Source organism: Rattus norvegicus, chromosome 15 (assembly GCF_021556685.1).
Source record: "Rattus norvegicus strain SHRSP/BbbUtx chromosome 15, alternate assembly SHRSP_T2T, whole genome shotgun sequence".
Classification (NCBI taxonomy): domain Eukaryota; kingdom Metazoa; phylum Chordata; class Mammalia; order Rodentia; family Muridae; genus Rattus; species Rattus norvegicus.
In genome coordinates, this window is record NC_141548.1 from 43,629,973 (window position 1) to 43,650,888 (window position 20,916).

Below are 20,916 nucleotides of genomic sequence, written 5' to 3' on the forward strand. Positions count from 1 at the left end.
GGATCAAGGGAAAACATTCATTCTAGGTCAGGTCCAAGGATGAAGCCACAGGTGTGCACTGTGACAAAGCAAGGCACTGTGAAACTATTGTTTTGAACTTCTAATGACCTTATAGAATGAAACACTGCTTTGAACTTACTATTGACATCCTTTGGGGGCTGTGTCCCATCCACCAAATGGTGTGTGTGTGTGTGTGTGTGTGTGTGTGTGCGCACGCGCGCGCATGTGATTGACTTTTTTTTTTAAGTCCTCAGTGGCACTTTATTCAGTCAGTTCCTTATATCAAGGTGTTTAGAAAACATCATCATACAGCCTGCTAGCCCCACAGGGCCCTGGGTTAGCCTAGAGTCTAAGAAGTCCTTCCTTGTCAGCTTCTACAAAACGGCTGTATCACAGGATGAGGGTATATGGGCTTCCCCAGGTCCCACAAGTCATCAGCCTGGAACCAAGGCCTGAGCTCCCAAGTGTGAGCTGGCACTCAGGGGCTGAAGGGAGGGTTAAACACCATTAAAAGCTCTGCACACTTGGTGGTCACAGCACAATCATTAGAGCTTGAGGTGGTCTGAGTTTCCATTTAATTTCTTGAATAGATTGCTCATGGTTCAGAAGTATCACTTTGGGCTGTTACATGAACATGGAAAACGCCTACACGTGATTTAGCTGAGCCTCTGAGACCCCTGGAAGACAGAAGAGGGTTCAAAACTTGCTCCCATACCATGGTCCTAGGAGGCACAGCCCAAGACCGTGAAAATGGCTTTTAAGAACTTTATGGTGCCCTTCACATTTAAGATGTTAATAATCCAAAGAAGCCTGGTATTTAGGTGCCAGCTTCCCAGATCCTGTGTGAGGAGGTCGTATGGACTGGAGGGAGGAAACACCAGACTCCTGTGTTGAAACCTTAATTTCATTTAAGAGGTGCAGGGTGCCTGACTACTACTACTACTACTACTACTACTACTACTACTACTACTACTACTATTACTACTACTACTACTACTACTACTGCTATTACTACTACTACTACTACTACTACTACTACTACTACTGCTGCTGCTGCTATTTCTTCTTCTTCTTCTTCTTCTTCTTCTTCTTCTTCTTCTTCTTCTTCTTCTTCTTCTTCTTCTTCTTCTTCTTCTTCTTCTTTCTCTCTTTGGCTCATGAAGAGTTAACAGAGCTCTAAGCCTCTTGCCTGGCCAGTGAGCCAAAGCCAGAGAGAAAAGAGCCCAGGTAACTAAACTTTTCCCCCTAATCCCCTGTTGCTATCAGCAGGAGTTAAATTGCCAGAAGCCATCAAATTTTGGTCACAGAATAGCAAAGAATTAAAAAATCTAGAAATTGCCATAGCTTTGGCTATGATAACCAACTCCATACCTCCCCTCAGCTGCCTTCCTCAGTACCTGAAGGCCAGGACTGGCCTCTGGCACACCTCCTCCAACAAGACCACACCTCCTAGTTCTTCCCAAAAAGTTCTACCAACTGAGAAACAAACACTCAAGCATATGAGTCTGTGGGACTCATTGAAACCACCACACCTTCTTCTGCTACTTTAGCATGAAGTTTTCTGAGGACATTCAAGTGACACCTTAGTGACTTGAGCCACTTCACAGTGCTTGAGGAACCCTTATCCCAAAGTGTCAAAAAGACATGATGCTGAGAAGGTGACTTCCTAGACAAGGAGTCAGGACAACTACAGGTTTTGAGGGGCTAGAGAGATGGCTCAGGGTTAAGAGCACTGACTGCTCTTCCAGAGGTCCTGAGTTCAAATCCCAGCAACCACATGGTAGCCATCTGTAATGGGGATCTGATCCCCTCTTCTGGTGTGTCAGAAGACAGAAACAGTGTTATATATATATCTTTAAAAAGAGTCTCTGCTTTGAACAGCTCCCTGATTTTACCATCTTCCTCAAGGGGCCAATGATTTTCCTGAGAATATCTGGTTTATTTCTCTTCAAATAGTATTGTACTGTTAGGGTTGTTAGAGGACCAGAACTGATAGGAGATATATATATATATATTCATAGGGGCAGGGTGGATGCAAGAATAGCTTGAAATGGGGGCTGGGTAGCTCAACAATTCATCTTTGAAAGGCTGACAGCTGTTAACTGCTCAATCTGAATGTCTCAGTGATCCCAATCTTTTACTGAAAGAATAGAAAATTTTTAGAGGATTTCTGCCTTCAGTCTACATTCCAAGTGGGAACAGGGTAGTTAAAATGCAAACCACCGGGGGTTGGGGATTTAGCTCAGTGGTAGAGCGCTTGCAAGGCCCTGGGTTTGGTCCCCAGCTCCTAAGAAAAAAAAAGAAAAAGAAAAAAAAATGCAAACCACCAAAATTTATTTCCTGTCATTCATGGATTCATTGGAAATTGAGAACTGATACTTTTTTTTCTGGCTGAGTTAGAGTGAAGAGCATTGTGGAGCAGAAATGACGTCAGGACACTGAGGCTGTGGCCAGCTGCTAGGACCAGCCTGGAGTCTTATGCAATCATAGCAGATGGAACACTGTCGGTGGCCATCTTCCCTCAGGGAAGGCTTGAATTCCCTGTCACATCTTCCCAGTGCACTGAACCACAATGGAATCAGGATCTCATCAATTATATGCATCTGAGATCATAACACATTTTCTAAAGCGCTCTTGTTTTTCAAGCAAGCCCTATGTTTCCAGAACCAGCAGATTTCACTTCTTACTGGAAGCTGTATTGACACTTTGAGGTTGAGCAGGGGCTGTGCCTTCCAAGCAGGTAGCTGTGAAGGCCTTCCTATGTCTTTCCATTCTTTCTCTGCAGGGCTGGAGCTGAGTCTTCTCTCCCAGATGCTCGGTTGCTGGTCCAGTGCTTTTAATGCCTCGGTGCTTCCTGGGTGATGGACAGACACATCGGTTGTTCTTATAGGTTCCTCACCAGAAATACAGAGGCATGATTAGAAACAAAGAACTTACAATCCACTCCCCATCCTTGGAGAGAAAGTGAAAAGCAAAGATTGAGTTAATAATTTACCACAGCTATATATAATGAAACCTCCATAGACATCCCTAAAAGATGGGGTTCAAGAGGCTTCTAGATTGTTAAATATGTCCATGTGTCAAGAGATTGGTGAGCCCTAACTGCCCAGGGACAGACATTCCTGCTTTGGATATCTTACTGGGCCCTTCTCTACATTTTTTCAAATAGATGAAATATCCTCTGTAATAACTGACAATAATAAGTCAACTCTTTCCTTAGTTCTATGAACAGATGTAGAAAATGAGTGAACCTATGGAGGGGTGGTCACAGATTTGTATTAAATTATGAGTAACCTGGGGTCCGAGTACCTGAGGTTGTGTGCTCACATGAAGGGCAGTGCTATGGGACTGTGCTCTTAGCTGTGGAGTCTTTACTATCTTTGATTAATGTTATCATGGTGTAAAACTGGACACTTAAATGATATCAGGGACTTGGTGGCATCTTTTCTCCTAAGAGATGAGTCCTGTCAAACTAGACACCAACCTCCAGACTTCATCCAGATTTCAGTAGTTTCCAAAGGAGGCGTCATCTCTAATATCACTAGAGTAGGCTCTAGGGAATTCAAACAGGATTTTTTCCTGGGGCACGGGGGTGAATGTAGGCATACGGCTCGGCAGTGGCAGATAGCAAACGTGGGCTCAGGGACTGCGACTAAACATTATAATTTCACCTCAGTGACTATTCCCAGACCAGCTGCCATGTCACCGAAGGACAGATAGAGTCTCTAGGAAAAAGAGTTTGTCCATTTTTTTACTCTCTCCTTTCTGAACACACACCCAGGAGCATGATCTAGAACTGATGCTGTAGGAGGTAGACACAAGAGACTTCCATTGTGTTGGGATGTCCTAGACTAGGAGAACAAAGCGGCATAGCCATGATGGTGGACTGTGTGAGAGAAGAGGAGTCTCAACCAATAGTGGAAAGTGAGGTGATGCTAATCCAGACAGGAAGGGCATTGGTTGCTGAGAAGAAAGTGTGTGTGTCTACGCCAGAGAAATGAGAAAAAACAGGAGCTCTCCTGGCACAGCCACACTCTGAGTCTTTACCAGAGCCCAGGGACCCAATGAGGTAAACTCTAGGAGAAGACACTTGGGGTCAGATCACAAAGATGGTGAGTTTTGCCCTGAAGTTTACAAGGTCTCTGGAGGATTTTGGGTTTGGGCATGACAGAATGAAGTTTCCAGACAAAAAGACTAAGCAGACTTCAAAGTGAAAAGCAGCAAGAAGGGAGGAGGGGCCTGTAGCAGGTGCTAAGCTGGGAGGTTAACAGTGTTCTGAGTGGGAGTGGTTGGAGGGCTGGTGGTTCAGGCAGAGAAAGGAAGAGACTTAAAGATACAGGGGAAAGGGAGGTCAGAACAGAGATGAGGGAATAAAAGTCTTAGTTAGGGTCTCTGTAGCTGTGATGAACACCATGACCAAACAAACAAGAAAACCCACCAACTTGGGGCAGAAAGACTCATTTTGTTTCTAAGTCCAATTAACAGCTCACTCTCAGAAGCAGCGAGGGCAGAAACCCGAACAGGACAGGAACCTGGAGGAGGAGCTGATGCAGAGGGTGTGCTGCTGACTGGCTTGCTCTTCACGGTCTGCTCAGCCTTACACAACCTTACACAACCTAACCTCAGCCCAGGGACAGCCCCACCTGCAAGGCCCTCTCCCATCCATCACTAATTAAGAAAATGCCTTACAACTGGATCTTATGGAAGCATTTTCTCAGTGGCGGTTCCCTCCCCTCAAATGATTTTCACTTGTGACAGGCTGACAGCAAACTATCTGAGATAAAAGGGAATTTCCGGTTCTGGCCCTCTGGATACAGATAAACAAAAGCCAGCACATGGGAGCATAAGCTAGAGGCAGCGGTGTCTTCACCTTGGGACTTAAATGTGGGTTCCCAGGCCAGATGAGGAAAGAGTGCTGCCGGGATACACACCCCCTCCCCCCAAAGCTCTCAGAGAGCACAGTAGGATTGGGGCTGCTCCCTACCCAAGTCAAGCTTGGGGCTACTCAACCCAATAGAGACAAAGGCCACATCATGATAGACCCAGTTAAGCTTTGGTTTCCACAGCAGAGAACTAACTTCTCAGAAACCATGTGACCTACAGCCTGCTAATCTAAATATTAAGGCAAGGCTCCTCCAGCTTGCCTGATATTTGAATTCATGCTCCTTAGCCTGTCTTCAATCAGGTCCGCATATGCAAATTAGGTGAATTTCCTCTCTTGTCCCTTTTCTTCCCCTCTTCACAGACTCAGTTATATAAGCTAGCCAACCATTGCCATTTCAATAAAGGCGCAGCCTTCCCACACAACCTCCTGTGACTTTGTGCCCAGCATACCCACTGCCACCAGAGACTTTGTTCCTTAGCTTCCCTGCATCTTGAGTCGGGAACAGGAGACCCACATCTAAAGACTTCAGGACGCCAGAACTTGCAGCATGTCTAGGACCATGTAGCATGTCTAGGACCATGCAGCATGTCTAGGACTGTTTGGAAATACAGAAGCAACAAGAAAAAATATTTTTTTCTTCGTTCCTAAACAAGTTCACCATCCTTGTAGCTAATCAGCAGTGAGGACACAACCTCAAAGAGAAATAGAATGCAGCAGCCATAAGAGAAAGAGGAGGGAGACAACACTCTAGAAAGGAAGAAAAGCATTAAAACTCTCCAAGTAAGGTCTGGGAAACCGAAAGTCCCTAAAATGGCTGGCGTGGTGATGTGACATCGTTGTTTGCAGGAAACATCCCTGCACTGCGTAAACATGGCTTGCTGGTCTCCACCCACAAGAGGAAGGGGCAGGAAGATCGGAAGTCCAAGGTCATCCTTGGCTACATAGCAAGTTCAAGCTGGACAAGCTGGTCTGTGGGAAGCACTGTCTCAAAAAACAAGCAAGCAGGCAAGCAAAAGAGCCATGTTACTTTGAAGCCAGTCTGCTAGAGTCAAAGTAGAGCTGGTTCTTCTATTAAAGAGTGGGATTGGAGCTTTACAAGAGGCTGATCCAGGTTGGAGCTGCTCTCTATGACAACCGACTAGCAGGCAAGGTTCTGAGATCACCGGATGCATCCACAGGCAATAGCAATGGACTTGTGATGGTCATGTGTTCCTGGGGGTAATATCTGGGGGTTCTTTTACAGAGCAGGATAGTCGTAACTGTTAGGCAAGGGTCTTTATTTCTACTGATTCTTTAGCCTCAGTTTATACTGTGCCAATAATTTTATCTCCCTGGAGAGTCCTTTGACAAACAGTGGTTAATTAAGAAGCTTTTGGGTCTGGCTTTAGGCAGAATTTTATCATTTACTAAGAAAATTACACAGAAGGCTTGTAAAAACCTAAGACTTCATAAAAATGTAGAACATTATAGATATTTAATGAAGGCAAGGTGTATAACATCATATTTACACTCACAAAATATATTAAGATAGGGCTGAAAATATTAAGATAGTGCTCACTGGGGCTGGAGAGATGGCTCAGTGGTTAAGAGCACTAACTCCTCTTCAAGACATCCTGAGTTCAAATCTCAGCAAATGTGAGTGACCTTCATTTTATCTGAATAGCTGAAATTGTTGGGGAGCAGAGCTGCATGTGACAGAGCTCCTTATCAGCCTCCACGATGGCCCCTTCCCAGCATGGATTTCCAACAGTTGTTTAATGTACTACAGGGCAAAGAATAAACAATAAATTCATTTTGCTTGAATAATGTCAGATAGTTCAAAAAAAAATAGTTCCCAGAAAAACTCTCTGCACTTAGAAAAGAAATCATGGGGCTGGAGAGATGGCTCAGCGGTTAAGATGCTCTCCCAGAGGTCCTGAGTTCAATTCCCAGCAACGACATAGTGGCTCACAACCATCTGCAACGGGATACGATGCCCTCTTCTGGTGTTTCTGAAGATAGCAACAGTGTATTCATACACATGAAATAAATAAATGAATGAATCTTGAAAGAAAGAAAGGAAGAAGGGAAGGAAGGAAGGAAGGAAGGAAGGAAGAAAGAAAGAAAGAAAGAAAGAAAGAAAGAAAGAAAGAAAGAAAGAAAGATAGATCATGGTGCTGGAAAGGTGGCTCTGCAGCCGAGAGCACTGGCTGCTCTTCTGGAGGAGTCTTCCCAGCCTGCTCTACATATCGGGTTCCAGGTCAGCCAGGGCTACATACTAAAAAAGAAAATATGTTAGTGAAAGCATTGAGAAACTGAATATAGAATATTTAGAAATTTTCCTAACTTAAAAACTTACTGTGAGTGTGCGTGTGTGTGTGTGTGTGTGTGTGTGTGTGTGTGTGTGTGTGTGTGTATCTGCCACCCACGTTGGGAGATCAGAAGACACTGCAGAAACTGGTTCCGTCCTTTCCCCTCAGATTCCTGAGATCTAAATCAAAAGGTCAGGCTCTCACAGCAAGTCCTTATCCTCACTGGGACATCTCACTGGCCCAGTTTTGTTAATTCTTGGAATCTTTGAATTCTTTGAAATTGTAGAAAATAAAATAGGTATTAGTGCCAATGAAATAGATGTCACTAGACAAGTATGTATGCCAATGTATATAAACATGTGAATATGTCTGAGTCATGGCACTGTGTGATACTCTCTTAGTAAGGAAGCTATCCCTATCTATCTGGGCTCAGACTTGTTGTTGTAAAAAAATAAAAAAAGTATATCTGTCTTTTATCCCCCTAGGTTGTGCACTGCTGTGTCCCAAGATACCTGCTGGATATCTTAATTCTCAGTCAGCAAAGCCTCTCACCTGCTTTGCTCCATCCATATCACACTGCCGAAGGCCTCTCTCTGAGCCTGGCAGCACTCTCTCTCTACCTGTCTAGTTCCCAAGGCAGGTTTCCATACCAGAAACACACATCCCAACTCCATGGAGGCCCAGACCAGCCGCCCCACACTCCATTACACTTAAATCTACACATGAAAGAACACACAACACAATAACCTTTGACCCAATTGATAAGATATAATTGCCCACCTAAACATACTATCACACAGCAGGGAACCTACAGCCAGCCAGCCCAAGCTGCTTCCCTGTTTCTTTGTTTAAATTCCCAAGCTTAAGAGATCACATGACTTAAAATGGCACTGGCCTCCTCTTACTTAGAAAATAAAACTTCCTCTCAACTCTTTGGATTACTAGTGGATTCTTGGCCACAGGTTGGTTCGCCATCTATTGTAAAAATATAAAAAATAAAAAAAAAGTATTGTTGTCTTTTACCTCACTAGGTTCTGCACCACGGTGGCCCAAGACATCTGCTAGATATCTTGGCGGAAACACATACCAACTCCACAGTGGCCCAGTGTCTCCAGCCACCGTACACTTTCCTACACTCAAACTGTCACATAAAAGAACACACAACACAATAATCTTTGACCCAACTGGCAAGATATAATTGCCCACCTAATCATACAAAGGCCAGTACCATCCATCACTTAAGAACATTAATAACAAGAGCAGAATCAACATCGACTGCCATGGCTTCTCGCCCTCTCCCTCCTCTTCCTCCTTTCGGTTCCAGTCTCCTCCTCTTCCTTCAAACTTCTCTCCCACCCATCCTTCCTTCTCCTCCAATGACAGGCTTCCTTCTATCCTATACCTGCCCCTCACCTGTATTTTACAAATTCAATGGGGAGAAGTTCTGGTGAAGTCACCTGAGTCCGGAGTACTCACTAGGCAGCTGTCCTTGGGGCAGTGGAATTAGCTTCAGAATACAGACAACTCCAGGGCAAACCACAACACAGACTGTGGTTTTATTTCTCAAAACGCCACGCCACACAGAGTGCTCCTGCTGGGGAGGCTTCTCAGTGTTTCTTGTATTCTGTTGTGTGCTTTCTATTTTGAAGTATCACATGGTCTTTGAGCCTCCCAAATTTAATTCATTTCTCTAGCAGTGAACACGGTAGATTATGTTATGCAGTGGGCAGTCAAGTGCAGATACCTGGCACACAGTAGGTGCTCTGAAAATATTTGTTAAGTAGAATGTGGTAATTCCAAGAATTAACAAAACTGGGCCAGTGAGATGTCTCAGTGAGGATAAGGGCTTGCTGTGAGAGCCTGACCTTTTGATTTAGATCTCAGGAATCTAAGGGGGAAGGAGGGAACCTGTTTTTACAGTGTCCTCTGACCTCCCATGTACACGCACACGAGTAATAATTTTTAAAGTTAGAAAAACCTCTAAATATTCTATATTTATTCCCAGCCCCGAATAATGAAACTCTTTTTTTTCCCCCTTTTTCTTTTTTTCAGAGCTGGGGACCGAACCCAGGGCCTTGCGCTTCCTAGGCAAGCGCTCTACCACTGAGCTAAATCCCCAACCCCAATAATGAAACTTTTTTTTTTTTTTGGTTCTTTTTTTTCGGAGCTGGGGACCGAACCCAGGGCCTTGCGCTTCCTAGGTAAGGGCTCTACCACTGAGCTAAATCCCCAGCCCCCCCAATAATGAAACTCTTAACTACACATTTCTAGTTAGTGTTTTAAGATCACACAAATCTGCAATAAAACATCTTACCTAATTGCATATTCTGAGCAGTGTTTGTAATTTGGGTACATTTGCCTTCAAAACAGACACATATTTTGTTTTTCCACTAGCATCTGTCTGACATTTGCTATACCTTTCTAGCCATTGATCTGGAAGGCTTCTTCAGTCTAAGTCAAATCTGGAAGGCCAAGCAAACCTGGGCGGACTGCGCGAAGGCTTGAGTTTTGGCCCCAGTGCCGCTCCGTAGTCTTCTGGCGGGACCTTTGAAAGCGTGAGTCTTAAACGCAGCGGCGGTTACTGCGAGTGTTGGCGGGAGGGAGCTGTTCCTGCACTTTCGGAAGCAAGACAGCTTTGAGTTCTAACTCCAGTGTCTCCCGACCGGCCAGCGGCCTTTAAAAACGCGCGCGCCCTAAACGCCGCGGCGGTTACAGAGTTGGCGGGAGCTGTTCCTGCACCTTCCGGGCTAGGTGTCCAGACAGCTTTGAGCCAGCTCATTACTTTCACCTTTTTACCCGAGTGTGTGACTGTGGTAAGGGAAAGCCTGGCTGACTGGAGGGTTGACTGGAGGGTTGACAGCGGACAAGGGGTAAGCGATGGAGTATCGAGGGTCGGAGGGGAGGGTTCGCGGACAGGAGAGAGACTTCCTCTACGGGAGGATCCAGGACCTGGAGGAGATCTGCGCGGAAGAACAGCAAACTGAGGGTACAAAGCGGCTAGAGAATGATTGAGGGAGCACCCAGGGAAGACAGCGGATGGAGGAGAGTAGGGGAACCCCCTTGGAATCATCGTGCACCTCCAAGTCCCTGTCCTTGAGCTCCTTGGTCGCGGAGAGTTTGGGGGTTCTGGGAGAAAGTCACCCCCTTCCCCATGAAGGAGGCAGGGAAGCACTTCTCAGGTGAGGCCACAGTCGAAAGGTGGCCTGTGGTAGGGCAATGACTCATTGGGTACAGTCTGTGCCCAGCATGCATGCAACCCTGGGATCCATCTTCAGGACCCAAAAACCTGGGAGCAGTAGTAAGTGCCTGTGGTCTCAGTACTAGGGAATGGAGACCGAAGAAAGGACAGGTAGTGTGACTGTGAGTAGAATTTTATACATGGGAATCCTGGTATTACTTTAAAAACATATTTACATGCGTCTATGAAAACTCATAGTGAAACTCATAACCATGTAGAGTTAGCATATGCTAATAAAAAGATACTTTTGAAAAGTCAAGTAGTGCTGTTTAACACTTATAAAGTTCTGGGTGGAGGACACTGGAGCGTTGATTCAGTGGTTAGAGCCTGCGGTGCTTTTGCAGAGGCCCTGAGCTGGTTGCCAGCACCTATGTGGAGTGGCTCACAACTACATGTAATTCCAGAGGAGGCCATCCTTCACTTCGGGCTCCTGTACTGTTGTGCATATACCACACACCCCGTGCCACACACGTGTGTGATGGAAAGTATATGATGAAAAATCTTAAAAGCAATTATCAGGATAACCAAGCATGGTGCACATGCGTGGGGATTGAAGCAGGAGTAGGTAATGTCCGATACCAGCTCAGTATGCAGAGCCAGTGGACGACAGTCTAAGTTATGATGAGACCCAGACTCAATGGAACAAAACACAAACAGGGCTTAGAAAGCCCATCGGTAGATGCACCAGCTCTATCAAACATGCCTTTTGATCCCTAAGCCTAAAGGTGATGTGGTTTGAAGACGGTATAGTTATTTAACAATTAGTGCCTATGGATTACGACAGTATCTAAGACAGTACAGACTAAGGCTCAAACTCAGCCAGGAAAGAAATACCCCATTAAACAACTGAGCTGGGTGGGACATAGGTATTTTGGTACAAATACGGTAAGTAGAAGGTAAGGCATTTTTGAGTGTCCAGAATATAAGGGAATGTTGAAATGTCTAAAGCTAGGTACCTTAATCTCTTAAAAACACACTGTGCCTTTTGTATCCAGTCCTCAAGCTGTGGTGGCAAGGACGTTCTCCAGGCCACTCTTTGCCAAGCATGTTGTATGTGGCTCACTTTCAAAAGGCTGTTTTCCCGCCTCCCTGCCCTGAATCAGGGTCTTGAGGGTTGCACCCTTTCTCATCTAGGATCTCAGCTTTAATCCCGCGTCTGTCGATAAGCCCACAGAGTCATGTTGGCTTTGTTCCATATCTGTATTTGGCTTCCTATTCAACCTTGCCACCAAGATGTCTAATAAAGCATTCCAAAATGAGTTCCCAAGCTCCAGTATCCACTTTTGCTTTTCATTTGTTCAATCTAGAAAGCCACCTCCTTCCCTGTCCCCCCCCCCCTTTTTTTTTTTTTTACTTTTTTCTTCCTTGCCACAGTTAAGCCATCAGAAAATCATGTAGTTTCTGGACAGCTCTAGATATGTTCAATCAATGGAATCTTGTGCGTGGCTTTCTCTATCTGGTTTCTTTTGCTTGTCGTGTTTTCCTGGCTCATTTGTGTTGTACATAGCCAAGTTTGTTACTTTTTGCTCTGCATTCATCACCTAATGGGTACTTCTGTTGTCTGTTTAGACTGTTAGGAATGATGCTGCTTGTATGGATGGTTTTCTGTTTTCGTTTTGTTTGTAGCAGGGTCTCACTGTTGCCCAGGGTGGTCTTAGCCTCCCAAGTGCTGATATTACAGGTATGCCTATAAGGGTTGTCTTAAAGGCTAATGAGACATGTTTGTAACTTCTCTTGGGAAGTATGAGAGGGAGACATAGTATTTACCTTTAGGTTTCATCAATGGGGATTGAACTCATGGCCCTGTGCATGCCAGGCTGACACTCTGCCCATGAGCTATATTCCTAGTTTCTGCTAACCTTTTTGAACTAGGTAGTATTTTTTTAATTGAAGTTATATATTTAAAAGTTTTTACAATTATATTTGTTTCTATGTGTATTGTGTATGTGTGTGTGCCACATAGTGTGTATGGTGGTCAGAAGATAACTTGTGGGAGTCAGTTCTCTCTTTCTGCTACATGAGATCCAAGAATTAAACTCAAGTTGACAGGCTTGGCAGTGAGTACCTTTACCTTCTGAACCATGTCTCTGACCTCTAAGTATATATTTTATAGTTAAAATTACAATCCCTAGTCACTGATAGTATGACCACGAGTAAGTGGTTTCAGTTTTACCTTTGTAAATAAAATTGGACTAAGTATTTGCTGAGGTCATTTTCAGGTCTCAAATTGTATATTTCTGTGATAAAATGATGTCATGGGCTTCTCACAATGAGAGTACTTTAGATAGTTGTAGTATAACTTAGCTTGTTTTTATTACAGGACCTAAAGTGATTGCTACAATGGAAGGAATCAGTAATTTCAAGACGCCAAACAAATTATCTGAAAAAAGGAAATCTGGTAAGATTGCCAAAGACCTTCTCTTGTTGCTGTTTCTACTAGAAACATCTTTGCGTTTGTTCCTTTGTCACTGTAAACAGTCATGGTATTGGTCACTATGACAGTGCTAACCATAATGGAGATTCTGATAGCACAGGCCAGGCTTTCTGTCTAGTTGCTGATGGTCGTTCTGGATTTTAGGACCTGCCTAGTAATGGTCTTCTGGCTTGAACTAGAGGGTAACAGGAGTTGTATTCCTTGTAGATGGGATCCAGGAATCAAGCATCAGGCTTGCACAGCAAGCACTTTTGCCTGTGGAGGTGTCTTAAGGATTGTTCAAGATGTCTTTAGTTGGTCATATATAGATTAATAGACATTGAGACTTTTTTCCACTTCAGTATCTATGACTTTTTTTTTAAAAAATTATCTTATTACACTGGCTCAGCATATTTTTGAGTAAAGGTGATAGTGACATATTAGTGTTGTCCCCAATGTATCTATTAGATATTGCTGTCCACAGATGTCCTTATTAGATTTCAGTCTCTCTACTGCCTTCAAGTCCTGAGATTACAACTTGTGCTCCCACACCTAGCCTATGAGGATCCTTCTTTTTCTCTCAATGTATTTTTATTAATTTATGATGGGTGCATGTGTGCACCACATCCATGTGGGTGCCTTGGAGGCCAGAAGAGGGCATTAGATTCCCTGGAAATTGGAGTTACAGATGATTATAAGCTGCCTGATATGTGTGCTGGGAATCAGACTCGGGATTTCTGTAAGAGCAGCAAGTGCTCTTGACCACTGAGCTGTCTTACCAACGTCAATATTCTTTATTTTTAAGTAGCCTTTTAAGAATGTAAAAAGCTGAGATGGCTCATCAGGTTGACCCAAGTGTGATCTGCCCAAATAGAACCAAGTTCACAAAGTTCTCCTCTGACTTCTACATGTGTGCCATAGCATTCACATCTACACACAGAGACATTTAGACATACCATGTACATACACACAGAATAATTGAATGGATTTTTCAGATCCTTATCTTGTAAGCCATAAAAAACAAGCCATTTACACTAGTGTTACCATGAGAGTTGCAGAAGTCGTCCTAGTCACAGGGTGTCCCCACACTGTAATAAAAAAACCTATGCCGGGTTGGGGATTTAGCTCAGTGGTAGAGCGCTTGCCTAGCAAGCGCAAGGCCCTGGGTTCGGTCCCCAGCTCCGAAAAAAAGAAAAAAAAAAAAAAAAAAAAACCTATGCCATTACTAATCTTACAATAGGGCTTTAAGATGATTTTGTACTGCTGTTTTCAAATGCTAAGTTTTTGCTTTTGTTTTTTAGTATTATGTTCAACTCCATGTGTAAATATCCCTGCCTCTCCATTTATGCAGAAGCTCGGCTTTGGGACTGGGGTCAGTGTTTACCTAATGAAAAGGTGAGTGAATGAGTGAGTGAGTGTAAGATTCTGCTTGGGGGACTGTAGGTCTCTTGTACTTGGATTGGGGAAGTTTCTCATCACACCTGAAGGCCACATTCCAGTTCTAACTGCTGGAGTTCTGCCCCTAATACTTTACTTCTGGATTCCTCCTGCTAGGTTATGAAAAGGGAAGTAGCTTAATCATTTTCCTTTTGGTTCTATAAGGAGACAAAGTGGTAGAAAGATCCGAGAACGCAGCGTTGAGTGTGGTGAACAGGTGGAGAGTGTTCCATGTGGAGCTGAAGTAGCTGATAGAGGAGAGGAGAGGCTAGGGATGGGGAACCACAGTCACTGGCTCTAGGGAAGGGAGAGTCACTTCTCTTTAGGGATGCAGGCCCAGAGAGGCTACCCGTGCACTGAGTGGACTCGGTGGGCCTAAAAAATAAAAACACATGAAGTTAGGAGGGAAGTAGTGGTGGTGGAATAGAAGAGGAGCTGGAGGAGAGGGAGTGGGAAGTAGATTTGATCAAAACAAATATGTGTGAAATTTCAAATTATAATAAAAGAATAGAATTCTATTATATAGAAACTCTAAATTTTCAATATTAATTAAAGCATGTCATAAATCATCTCTGATACATATTGATAAACATTGATTAAATAGTAGGCTGACATGCCAGGATAGAAATGTTAGAAAATAGTGTAGCAGTTCTAAAGTTTAATTGTACTTTGATAAGTTCCTAACAGTCCATCCTTATTTTTGTCCTTTAATCCCTTCTCAGAGCATAGATATCTTATCAGGTTCTGATTAAATGTTGACACTGATTTACTCGAAGCAGAAATGTAACAAGCGCTGACCAGCTAAAGAAATACTTTTAAAAACCTATTTCTATGGAGCAAAATTTGAGTGTTGGTGTTTCTTATTTGTTTTGTATCACTAAGTTTACATATGTATGTTTTAGATCTCCGAGAGGGTTGTCCCATTCTCCTTGGGCTGTGAAAAAGATAAATCCTTTATGCGATGATCATTATCGAACTGTGTATCAGAAGAGACTAACTGATGAAGCTAAGATTTTAAAAAACCTTAATCACCCAAACATTGTAGGTAAGTCTACATTTACTTTGTGGCAATATGTGGTAAGCAATGTTCTGTATAGTATCTGGTTTTGCTAATAATGTTGGGTCTACACGTTGTTGGGGAAAAGTTAATGTGAGTTCACATAAGGGGCTGGAGAGATGGATCAGTAGGTAAGAGAACCTATCATGCTTGCCGAGGACTCAGGTTCAGTTCAGGCATGCATATGGTGCACATATAAACATGCAGGCAAAATATAAAATAAATAAAAAAATATTTAAAATGCACATATTTTAGATCTTTAAGTATTTGTATTTAACCTTCATGGAGTTGGGTTGGAAGTAGTTGTTTTAGTGCTGGTTCTGAGATTTCTGGGATGTAGAATGGTCTTCATGTAGACCATTCATGTTCATTTAGATGGATTCTTGTGCTGTTTCCACTTTGCATTTTTGATACTAATGAGGCTGGTGGAATCATTGTTTACAGAAGCATAGTAAAGTATTTTGATCTGTGCTGCTAGACACACCTGAAGGCATCTGAATTATGCCTCTGGGCTTTGTAAACAGTAGCTGCTTCACTGTGATAGTCCAGGTACATGTTACATTATGAAGAGTTTAATAGAGAAATGTTATTTTTTCTTAAGGCTATCGTGCTTTTACTGAAGCCAGTGATGGTAGTCTGTGCCTTGCTATGGAGTATGGAGGTGAAAAGTCTCTGAATGACTTAATAGAAGAGCGGAACAAAGACAGTGGAAGTCCTTTTCCAGCAGCTGTAATTCTCAGAGTTGCTTTGCACATGGCAAGAGGGCTAAAGGTAACTATGTCACTGGATTTTAAACAGCTTTGGTGAACTATGAAGAAATGAACATGTGTTGTACCTATTTTGTTTGTTGTGCTTTTGGATAGGTAGAAGATAAGGGAAGAAAAGAAATGGATACATAGCTGGGCACTGGTGGCACATGCCTTTAATCCCAGCAGGCAGGAGGCAGAGTTTTGAGGAAATGGCTACAGAGAAATTCTCTCTGGGGGTTGGGGGGATTATATTAAATACTGGTAATAGTGACTCTAGAGAACTACTTGCAGTGTAATAATAGAGATGTTAGGGTTACATGTTAAGGTTTCATAGGAAATTGGTTTTTGGAGCAGATTGAGAAAAAACATTTTAATTATAATTTTTAGTACATTTTTAGATAACTTTAGATAAGATAGAGCTGGCGTGGTGATACACACCTTTAATTTCCAGCATTTGGGAGGCAGAGGCAGGTGGATCTCAAGGCCAGGGAGTTCAAGGTCAGCAGGGTGAGTTCCATGACAGCCAAAGGATAGCAGCATCCGAATTACTCACTGACTCATGACTTGAAGTATGTATATATAAGGAAATGAATAAATGACAGTGTAACCATGTTGGGGCCTCTTCACCACATGATAGGCTGCATTTGAAATAAGGCAGATCACAGCAAGAATGGCCTCTCATTTCACAGTTAGGCTCACAGTGTAGTACTCAAATGCTGCCAAATGAACAGACAGCCATTGTGCAGCACTGTTCAAAATGTGACTATAATTGTTTGCAACCCAAGAAGTTAATGTATAAAACATAATATAGCTTTGCATTACATTTTTGCTTCTGCTTATGAATTATGGTGGCCCCATCTCACCTGCTTTTCTTGTATTATATCAAAGTTGAGGTAAGTTGTGAAGATTCTGAAATTAAGTCTAGAACTACTGGCCGGCCTCAAGTGAATCTGGTGTTTGGAAATCTTCTGGATAGAAAATTATCTGGGCTTTGAGAATTCAAACATCTTTAAGAAAATTTTTAGAGGACGTGGCATGTTCCCTTCCTGGCTTCAAATACTTGGACAAGTCTAGTTTACAAAGCCATTGTTTTAAGAGTTTTTATTCATTTTTCTACTAATGTATTGGATTGCTTTTTCCAATTTTAGTATCTGCATCAGGAAAAGAAGCTGCTGCATGGAGACATAAAGTCTTCAAATGTTGTAATTAAAGGTGACTTTGAAACAATTAAAATCTGTGATGTAGGAGTCTCTCTGCCATTGGATGAAAATATGACTGGTAAGCAGCACTGTTTTAAATTCATACAACTTTGCATTGTAAACATAATAAACCTACATGGTTTAAAATTAACTTTCTCAAAAGTGTATAATAGAGTGTCTTTGCTCCTTCCCTTGCCACATGAACACTTACTGACTTCTTGGTAGTAATTTTTTGTTTTTGATTTGTTTAAATATGTCAGTTGAGGATGGCCTTGGGCTCACAGGCCTCCCAGCCTTCAGCCTGTGGCCACACTGGCCCTAATAGCCTGGATTGTAACTGAACAACTATAGGCAAGACGTGCCCACTAGGTTAGAGCTTCCCCAGCTCCTGGGCATTCTTATTTAATCATGCTAAATAGGATCAACTATTCCATCTTCCCTTTTCTCTTCAAATGTTTCTTTCTTTACTTGTAATTTTATTGAAAGCCTCAAAATAGAATTTAAGATTAGCTTTGATTAAACTGCTTGTTTTTCTCTCCTGTTTGGAATGAGTTAAAAGCATTTTGTTTTCAATTGTATCCTTATTTGTGTGAAAATGGAGATTATAGTAATGAAATACTGAAAAATTAATACACTTTAAAACTATCCAGTGAATTTGACTTATCTTAGTTACAGAATAGTTTTTAAACTTGTAAAGCAAATTCTGCCTTAAGGAAGATATCTTAGGTATAATACTTTACCAGAAAAAGGAATTAAATTAGAGACTACAAACAAAATATCCAGGAGAGCCTTGGATATTTGGAACTTGAACAATGTAAATTTATGTAATTATAGAACGGTATTTAGATCACAGAGAATTGATTCATAAACACTAGTAGCTATTAGTGATTATGTTAAAAAAAGACAAAACTTGCCCCCACTGGCTTCATTTCTTTGTCAGCCAGGAAAGGAAGAGCAGAGTCTGTGAAAGAAATAAGGACAGGAACAGAAGTCAAGAAAAACAAATCCTGAAAAATGTTAGTAATAAAACCAAAAGCTGGATCCTTAGGAAAATAAAAATTCTCACCAAGATTGAGAAGAGAGAGATACTAGGCATGAAGAGGGTCTCAGCTGCATGCTCCACACATTTGTAAGGATGGCTACAGATAGCTGTATTCCACCAAGTTGTGAGCATAGATGAAAATGATTATTTCCTAGAAAAATATATTATCAAAAGAACTAGGAAGGCCAAAAATCTCTGTCTAGTAAAGAGACAATCCTATAAAGACTTTTACATGGTTGATTTTAGAAGAAAAGTGGTACTAGAATGACTGAAGTTACCAATTATATTCCTATATATTAGTAAAATAATAGAATGAAAACTTAAAAATTCCATGTATAAAATCCCAAGATATTTAAAAATCTGAGAATTAAAAAAAAATGAATAAATCCATATAAGTTTAAGTCTCTAATCTGGAAGCCCTAAAGCATCATTAGGAGGGAACTAGATGGAGAAAGGTCTCTGTATTAGAAAACTGTTAATGTGGCGTAGCACACCTGGAAGCACTGAAATGTCATTCGTCTCTCGAACTCCGACTCTGCTGCTTGCAGAAGACCCAGGGCCCAGACTTGAAGTGCCTGCAGTGTCACACAGGCCAAGCAAGGCGTGCATCTGTACTCTTTATATTTCTATCACCGGTTAATTGAGACGGTTTATTTGTGTAGCTTTGGGCTGGCCTTGAGATCAACCTGCCTCTTCCTCTTGAGTGCTGGAATCACAGGCTCGAACCACCACTACCTGGTTGAACTGTTTTCTTACATTCCCACCAACTGATGAGATTTTTTAATACTTGCCAGTCTGATAGAGACAGATTCTTTATAGTGAGGTTGAATATAGTGATTAACCTCTGAACTCCCCAAATGGGTTTTGCTTGTGTTGTTTTGTTGGTTGCTCTCATGACTATTCTACTTGCATTTTGTTTTAGTGACTGATCCTGAGGCCTGTTATATTGGTACTGAGCCATGGAAACCCAAAGAAGCATTGGAGGAAAATGGCATTATTACTGACAAGGCAGATATGTTTGCTTTTGGCCTTACTCTTTGGGAAATGATGACTTTATGTATTCCACACATCAACCTTCCAGATGATGATGATGATGAAGGTATAACCACAAATAGGTTTTAACATAAATCTGAATTCCTTCCAGTAGATTAGTGCATACAATTGTCTTTCTGCTAAATCAAAATTTAGAGTTAAGATTATAGCAATACTGTGATTGGCTAGATTTAATCCTATATAAATGAGATAGACTGATAATAGGAAGATAAGGGTATTCCTCTCCCCACTCATGGGTTCTTATTTTTTCTTAAACAGTTTTACATTAGGTGGGTGGGGGTATCTAGTTGAATAGTTTAACATTTTGGAGAGAAAATAGCTAAACTCTGTGGCAGGAGATTTGGACAGACAGCCTGTGGTATATAGGGGAATGTGTACTGGATAACCCCCTCCTTGCAGGAGGGTAAATCATTGAGCTATTCCATGACCAACTTGATTTTGCTTGTTTTCATCTCTTACCTCCCTCATGTGCAGATGCAACATTTGATGAGAGTGACTTCGATGATGAAGCTTACTATGCAGCTCTGGGGACAAGACCATCCATCAATATGGAAGAACTGGATGAATCCTACCAGAAGGTCATTGAACTCTTCTGTGTGTGTACTAATGAGGATCCTAAAGATCGCCCATCTGCTGCACACATCGTTGAAGCTTTGGAACTAGATGGCCAATGTTGTGGTCTAAGCTCGAAGCATAGCTTGTATGGGAACTGTTAACTAGATGTATTTATTTAGCTAATATAACTTATAGTAGCTAGATTCTAGAAGTAGCTTATTTTAAGACCATTGTACATAGTTAATAATTGTATAACCTTCTGACATGTTATTTCCTATATATGCATTTATTGTACTGGATAGTCTTTGAAGTTTAAAAAACTCTCCAGGTATCTAGATGCTGCTGCCCCTACTGATTTAAACACTAGTGACCTCTGTTCTAAGATGACTTAGAATCAAGGGACCATTGCTTTGTTAAAGACCGTTTTAGATATTCTTGCTTCTTTAATGGGTTACTAAAAATTTCACTATACACACAGTACAGTTAATTGTCTGCTCATAGTGTCCACCTTTTAGTTGGCCTGTTGGCCCATGTGCCCTGAAGCTTAAGAGCTTGGTGCAGAAGCATAGCCCCTAGAATGTTTCAGACCCTGGTTACTGTCTTGCCTCTCTCCACTCCTTAGCATCTAATTTACTTTGTTTTTACTGACTGTATACGAAGTCTTCTAAAAGCTATGTAAGAATAAACAATAAAAACAGTTTTAGTACCAGGCATCTCAGCATTATCTTCTGTTTTTGTTGATGTGTTAACCATTAGATTTGTGGAGTGAATGTGACTTCTTTCTCTCAACCTTGTTTTCTTATGTATAAAGTGAGGTTAAATTGTGTCAATTGTTTTGAGTCATAGCTCCTTGCAGTTACCAGAACTTACACCACCTGGTTTCACCATTTAGTTCTCTACCTTGGCAACAAATAGGAAGCATTAATTTCTAGAATTTCCTGGTAGGTTCCTCTTAGGAGTATACCAAACAGATCACTAATTAGCATATTGTTCATCT

At 42.0% G+C, this 20,916-nt stretch overlaps 1 protein-coding gene and 1 long non-coding RNA gene across 5 annotated transcripts; one reads left to right on the top strand and one right to left on the bottom strand.

Annotated features, from left to right (window-relative positions):
- Positions 1-2,319: 2,319 nt before the first annotated feature.
- LOC134482136 (uncharacterized) lies at positions 2,320-9,767 on the bottom strand. Its single transcript, XR_015638884.1, has 2 exons — positions 9,594-9,767; positions 2,320-2,854 (listed from the first exon to the last, which is right to left on the bottom strand). It is a non-coding gene; the product is annotated as an uncharacterized LOC134482136 (long non-coding RNA).
- On the top strand, positions 9,706-20,632 carry Pbk (PDZ binding kinase). Of its 4 annotated transcripts, none has more exons than XM_087585284.1 (8): positions 9,706-9,731; positions 12,735-12,812; positions 14,129-14,222; positions 15,167-15,309; positions 15,923-16,092; positions 17,219-17,348; positions 19,234-19,410; positions 19,839-20,632. In XM_087585284.1, the coding sequence occupies exons 2-8, from the start codon at positions 12,755-12,757 to the stop codon at positions 20,078-20,080; spliced, it is 1,014 nt and encodes a 337-aa protein (XP_087441410.1). In that variant the 5' UTR covers positions 9,706-9,731; positions 12,735-12,754; the 3' UTR covers positions 20,081-20,632. The 4 variants fall into 4 exon arrangements, with proteins under 4 accessions (XP_087441410.1, XP_087441409.1, NP_001073406.1 ...); XM_087585283.1 differs by lacking the exon at positions 9,706-9,731 and adding an exon at positions 9,750-10,046; NM_001079937.1 differs by lacking the exon at positions 9,706-9,731 and adding an exon at positions 9,761-9,989 and having other exon boundaries at positions 19,839-20,630.
- The last annotated feature ends 284 nt before the right edge of the window (positions 20,633-20,916 follow it).

Coding starts and splice junctions, on each gene's coding strand:
- Pbk (XM_087585284.1), top strand. CDS start 12,755: ATGGAAGGAATCAGTAATTTCAAGACGCCAAACAAATTATCTGAAAAA. Junction 12,813..14,128: donor ATCTGAAAAAAGGAAATCTG/GTAAGATTGCCA, acceptor TTTGTTTTTTAG/TATTATGTTCAACTCCATGT. Junction 15,310..15,922: donor TAATCACCCAAACATTGTAG/GTAAGTCTACAT, acceptor TTTTTTCTTAAG/GCTATCGTGCTTTTACTGAA.